A 6614-nucleotide genomic window follows, 5' to 3' on the forward strand; every position below is an offset into this window, starting at 1 on the left:
ATGTATATTTCTGTTGTATAGAGCACATTGCTTCCGCTAGTCCCTCGAGTTAAACGAACGCAAACCTACGCCTAGTATTCACGCGTCTCTTGGCATTCTCATCGATGCATTCAACGACGCGATCCAACCTTTGCTCGTATCACTTGCGTACTTTCCACGTCTCGTCGTTGTCAAAGTGATGCGTTACAAACGTGTGTGGTTATCGATCCGTTATTGTACAAGATTTTCTTCGAACGATTCTTTTTTCTCGAAAACTTTTACTCTTACTTTTTATTAAAAACCGCATGGAAAATTATACATTACGATATATCATATAAACGATTCGTCGTTCGCACTTTGGTTCCTAGTAATTTCTTCGCCTTACATAATACACTTCTGTCGACCGTATTTCTTATTACTATCTCATGAAATAAATAAATCACTTGTCCCAGCGTTGCCTTTCGCAATCTGACGTGTTCTTTTATTATCCACTGTCTTCTATTATTCCAGCGGAAAATCTAAGAAACGTTCGATTTCTCTCGAAGAATAACGAAGCCCTCCAAAACGCTGGACAACGCCTCGTATTCGTCTAGAGCAAGTTCTGCTCTTTCTCCGGAGGAAAGCAACGTTGGTGTCGTGTGAACGTATCCACCAGAGATGGATTTAGGATTGCCAGCTTTGCCCACGATGTCTACAGCTTTTCCAACCCTCACAGACACCGGTAGACTCTGATCAAGATACAATCCGATCGGTCTCCAATGTTCCCGTAGCGTTAAATTATCTTTACCTACGAGGAAAATGGTCAGAACGTACCTGTAAATTTTCATCCAAGGTGACCAACCATCTAGGTTCCATTGCAAGCGCCAGACAATACATCAAATAATGAGATTTCGATAGGATCAGATTTTGACAATCGAGAAACGCCACCAGGACTACCAGTAATCCGGCTAAGGCGACCTTGTCCAACACCTTGGAAGCGTATCGCAAAGGAGATATAGACAACGTACCCTGATAAACAAGTTTCTATTTAGTAAACCGATCGATTTAATTCGTCGATTAAGATCGATACAATTTATAATCGTTCTTTTTTACTTTGCCAAGATGGACCAAGCCTTGGGAAATTCGAACGAGGAATAGGTGCGTGGGATTCTTCGCGTGGTAACAGGCTAATTGCCTCAGCATAGTGGCGAGACGCGCGTTATTCGTCCCAGCACCGACAAGACCGAGAGCAAAGATCGCATTGTTAGCTACGTCAGAATCGTTGTCGTGGCTGTATTTGTTCAGTACATCCAAGACCGACAAGTCTGGATTCGACAAAAACGATAAACCTAGAGCGAGCGGCATTGCGCGTCTCGCAGCTGTGGGACCGTATCTTCCTATCTGAAAAACGATCGTTCGTGCAAACAGACCGATCACTTTTATTCGTGTTTATGGACCGTTTATCACCTGTCCGAAGATCCTCGAGTCCTCTTTTCCTTCTCCTAACCCAACGGCAGCGACACCCAAGGTAGCTATGGCCTGCGTCGATCCAATATCCCTGAGCAGTACCCAAGAAATTGTAGAAAAGTGGCGGTAGATATTAACGATAGATAAACGTGCGATTACTTTGATCCTGCATGCTTCTCTTCTAATTTCTCTTTTGTTCTCTTCTCAGAAAGTTCGACGATTCGAGACCTTTGATCGCAGCAACAGCTCGTAGGACTGTTAACCGGGGTGACGGGAACGCCTTCGCCGTTCGCCGGTTCCGAACAAATTCGTAATAATCCTTGAACGATCAATACATCTCCTGTACCGGCATATGCACACACCTGAGACCAATGAAACATTTTCGAATCCCGAAGATTATAATATTTATTCAGGATTGTATGCTCATAGAGCATTTTGTCAAAGAAGAAAGCATTGCCTCCAGCATAGTCTGTGCAGCGAGTTTGTAAGGATCAGGTAGGACTTCGAGAGCAGCCGAAGGTGCGTCTATGATGTCGCGGCAACCCATGTAGATCATGCCCAGCGCCAGCGGTAGAAATCTAGAAAAACAAGATCAAACGAACACCCTCCTGCATAGTCGTGAAACGTATTCGATAGATATACTTCTGTCTCTAACCTGGAGTAGGTACTAGACAGCTTTTGAGGTGTAAGCTCTATCAATCTCTGCAAAAGCGTCGACGAAGCTTCGGCGTCGGTAGAGCCAACGTTTATCAAACCTATCGCGATTGCTCCGAGAGACACGATTTCCATGGTACCTAAAAATTGTCCATCTCGAAAATATCTCGTACTGGGAGTTAATCGTCGTAAACGTACTTGCTTCGTCTACCAATACTCCTGTTAAAAGTTCCGTAACATCGGACCTCTGCGAGCCAGCGTAGGCCAAACCCAGTCCTAAAACCGCTCCGATTCTCAGTGTAACGTTTTCGGAATACACGTAGTCGCTGAGGAGCGCCAACGCTGGATCGCATTCGTTGCGAACGCCACAGTTAACCAAACCTATCGCGAGTAAAGCGCCTGCTTTGATGTTGTGATCGTTGGTGTAGAGATACCTGCGAAGTAAACGTATCTTAGTCCGCGGGCGTTTGTCTATAAATCATAGTTCCATTACGATAAGAGACGCGATTCACTTGTCGATCGGTACCAGACCACCGTCTACGTCCCACATGTGTATCAGTCCCAAAGAAGCGGTTGCCGAGAGCATTCCGTGCTCCTGTCAAACAGTTTTCTTCGATTTAAGCTGTTTCGAAAGTTTCTATTTCAAAAATCTCTGATATTTATACGAAAACCTTATTTTTATAAACCCAGCAATCGGCGGTGTTCGCCATCAGTTTGTCCTGACCGAAGCCAGCGTGAACGAAACCGGAAACGAACGTAGCTGCTAGATTGGCCCTGGCTGAATCGTACTCCGCTCGTCTCAGGGTATTAGTTTCTAGCCAGGTTTTGTAAATGTCATCCGGATGTTTGGGTTCCAGAATGTCGAGTTCCCTCGCGAGCAAATGGTAATGATTATTGACGTGACCGTTGCTTAAGATAGCTTCGATATCCTTGGCATCGCCTCCTTCGTAATCCTTCTTCAATGGATTCTCCTGAAGAGCGATAAATTATGCGAATGGACAACAATGGTCACGCGAATAACTCGCGTAGAAACCGATGAATTACCCTTTGTCTCACGAGTATAAATGACAATTGTTTTCGCATTAAATCGTCAGGGCAGGTGGTGAGACATTTGTGCACAAGATCCGAGTCTCCCAATTGAAGGGCTACTAACATTGCTTTGCAATATTCTTGGAATCGTAGATAATGGTCGACCACGGTCTGCAATATTTGTCTTCTTTCGATATCCTCGCTGACCGTTCGAAAGAGGTTAAAAAACGGGATAAAGTTGATTAAATTTATTTGGTTGTCGTTTCGGAAAATTCACCTGTAGACCGCGCAACTCTCCAGATACCGACAAACCCTCTCAAAATTCGTATTATCCAAACTTTCGTTTAAAAAGTTCAATTGATCGATCTCCAAACATAGATCGCATCCAGGTATTTCGGCGTTGTGCTTCATGTCGAATTTTATGATACCGTTCACCAAAGGAGTAAGCTGTGCTCTACCATAAAGAGAAGGAAACAAACGAATAAAAGATTCCATTTCGTTTCTTATAATCCATTCGTTTTATATATCATTGGTATTATCGCGTTTCTTCGTACGTAAAAATACCTGATACGGTCCTCGTCCTTTACAGGAGCGTTCGTCCACTCGTCCACGATTTCAGCTTCGAGCTGTCTGACGTATTCGTGACCCCACTCACCAGGGTTCGTCACTTCACCATCGGTGCAATATCGCAGACATTCCTTGGAACCAGGCGTGGCCCCAGCCATCGATAATACGCTCAATACTTCCGCGAATTGCCGTTTCACGTCCCTCCTTCGAATCTTTTTATGCGCGTTTTTCATATCATTGTACGAGCTCTTCAAATACTTGAGGGGTTTTGGTACGGAAGTCATCGACGTTGTCGAGGTTTGCATCAACAATCGAAGTTGACTCAGGGATATCAACATCGCGTCTTCGTCTTTCCCCTCGAATTTTAATTAAAAAATGCGATCGACGTGACACCGAAGATTTGAGTTAGGTAACGATTGGATTTGAATTTGAAATTGCTTTAGCAGCTAACGCTTTATGTAATGTAATTACACGCGTATCTATGACAGTTATTAGGTTAAGAAAGTGAATCGCATATAGCGTTATTATTACCATCAATACGTCGACCAACTGGTACAGCTCTTCTTGCAACCGTGCGTCTTCCTCGTTCTAACAAACGTTTCCTTGATTAGAAATGAGTGAAAATCTTGGTATTTTTTTTATCAATATGGTTACCATTTCCGACTCCTTTCGCGAACCGAGTTTAGCCATCGTTGCAGTTTGCAAAATCTCAGTGAATCCTTCTTAACGGAAAATTATTTTTTACATCGACGAGATTCGTGAAAATATTTGATGACGCTTTCTCGACTCTTCGTGTAACAGATTCGATTCTCTTTTTTTTTTTTTTTTTTCGTTTGTCAGTTACACAGAGTAACCAAGGCCCTGCGAACCTCTCGAATTTCAATCTTCGCGTCTGACACAAACAGACTCGTACTACTAAAACAGTGGAAAAGATGGGATACAAGATTGAAAGGTACAAGAAAGAAAGAAAAAAGGAAGAGAAAGATTTCGCCTGTTACTTAGCGAGTAATACTTTAAAGTTATAATTTATTTAGTTGTAACAAAAGTATCGTAATTACACTATACGTTTAATGCGTAACAATACGTACATACGTACATATATACAGTTGCATAGGATATATATATATATATATATACATATATATATACACAGTATCGTCGATAAGAAGTTCCTAAACTTGATTTCCTTTGTACCCTGATTATTTATTTAAACGTTATCACATTCTCTCATTGCTTCGTACACGATATTCCACGTGATCGTCATACTCTATTTTAAAAATCTACTTTGCTGACAATCGCGTGGAAAATCGTTATCGTTCGATCTGTCTAATCGCTTCGAAGGCCTCGCGAACAATGCGCGTACTTCAATCATTTTTTCTTTTTTTCCTCCGTGAACAGTACAATTTCCTCTAAACATGACGTTACTTAAATTAAAAAACGAAGATAATAACACGTTCTGCGAGCGCTTCTCTTCTCGATCCAAGTGGAAATTCCATACACCGGGTAATTCGAACGTCACTTGGCCGCGGTTCTTTTTTTTTTCCTGCCATATTCTTTTCTTTCTTAATCGAGTGTTTTAAATTACTTTTTACACGCGCGTACAATCGGGTCATCTTAAGCATATCTTAGGAAAAGTCTTATTGCTCTTTGAAATAGAGGAACGTTTCAGGAATGATTCTACAACGTCTAGATCCGTTTTCATCCGTTTCCGTTAGATCGGAACGAAGAACAAACGCATCGGAAGTCATCGTTGCGTACAGATTCGCGCGAAGGAAAATTAGTTTCTATCAATGACGACGATTTCGCATCCTAGACAGGTTTACCATGGACGATATGTTTCGTCCCATACTCGGACAATTCTGACTGACCTCGATGAAATCCGATCGAGGCGCTCGACTTTTCATCGCGACGAATGTGCACGCAACGACCGACTTCGATCGTTGATCGTCGTACACGCGGTCGGTTATTCATTCTCCCTTCGTTATTTCCGGTATCTTTCTTTTTCTTTGTTTCGCTAACGCATCAAACAATAACCGCGTTTCATCCGCGCGAATACCTTGTCCCTATTACGCATCACGTTAGAAAGAGAATAATTTTTCTTCTCTTTCGATTTTCTGATTTTTTCGCGCGTATCGTTCGATAGGTACATCGTGCTACGCTCGATGAATCGTTTTCTACCCGAAAGATATGTCCAGCTCGATTAACCGCTACTCGTCGATACTTCTCGTTTCTCCGACCGTATACCTTGAGTATCGCGACCTTGTTAGAACAGTATATATTTGGCAAATCTTTAAGGCTATCGCGTAAATGCAAATACGATTGTCGTTCCTAATCGTTAAGAAGAAGAAAAAAAAAAAAAGAGTGTTGCGCACACGCGTATCGCCGATGCGTGAAGGATATCTCTTCGAGGAAAATTCTTGCGATCTTTTTCATACTATAATCCGAAACGAACGATTCAACGAAACCGGTGTTAATTGAAGTGAGATATAAGCAAGTACATCCGTTGCTAGATCGTACGAATAACAGAAAACGAACTCTATCGATACTTGAATAAAAAGGTTACGTTACGAGTTACGATAGAAAATGCCGTTTATAACCAGGGAGGGAAATTCGTCGAAGAAAGAAACGAAATACCAAAGGAAGAACGATCTATCAACGCCACCGCACGAAAAAAAAAGGAAAGAAATAGGAAATGTGTGCGCTAGCGTTAAAACGTGTCATCGACTTCGCTCGGTTTTGCTCGCTGCTACGGAAACACGTTGTCGTCTGGTTTCTCGGTCACAGAAAAAATTATGCATCGGCCTTCCTAAGAACGGGACGAGAGGTGTCCAAAGTATAGCGCAATAATTTCAAGAAATAATTTTCCGTAGAATAATCTTCTCTCAAGTTTCGTCGTTGCATTTGGAAGTCTATTCTTAATTACAAGGATAAAGATGACG

At 42.2% G+C, this 6614-nt stretch overlaps 1 protein-coding gene across 1 annotated transcript; it reads right to left on the reverse strand.

Moving 5' to 3' along the window:
* Window positions 1-255: 255 nt before the first annotated feature.
* LOC139987899 (26S proteasome non-ATPase regulatory subunit 2) lies at window positions 256-6262 on the reverse strand. Its single transcript, XM_072004695.1, has 13 exons — window positions 3673-6262; window positions 3386-3562; window positions 3124-3310; window positions 2751-3050; window positions 2592-2674; window positions 2278-2513; window positions 2081-2219; window positions 1883-2003; window positions 1585-1787; window positions 1426-1516; window positions 1072-1359; window positions 793-987; window positions 256-707 (listed from the first exon to the last, which is right to left on the reverse strand). The coding sequence occupies exons 1-13, from the start codon at window positions 4011-4013 to the stop codon at window positions 498-500; spliced, it is 2571 nt and encodes an 856-aa protein (XP_071860796.1). The 5' UTR covers window positions 4014-6262; the 3' UTR covers window positions 256-497.
* Window positions 6263-6614: the final 352 nt, after the last annotated feature.

This window comes from Bombus fervidus, chromosome 6, assembly GCF_041682495.2.
Source record: "Bombus fervidus isolate BK054 chromosome 6, iyBomFerv1, whole genome shotgun sequence".
In the NCBI taxonomy this organism is placed as follows: Eukaryota; Metazoa; Arthropoda; class Insecta; order Hymenoptera; family Apidae; genus Bombus; species Bombus fervidus.

Coding starts and splice junctions, on each gene's coding strand:
- LOC139987899 (XM_072004695.1), bottom strand. CDS start 4,013: ATGTTGATATCCCTGAGTCAACTTCGATTGTTGATGCAAACCTCGACA. Junction 1,360..1,425: donor ACTCGAGGATCTTCGGACAG/GTGATAAACGGT, acceptor ATCGTTTTTCAG/ATAGGAAGATACGGTCCCAC. Junction 988..1,071: donor GCTTGGTCCATCTTGGCAAA/GTAAAAAAGAAC, acceptor CTTGTTTATCAG/GGTACGTTGTCTATATCTCC.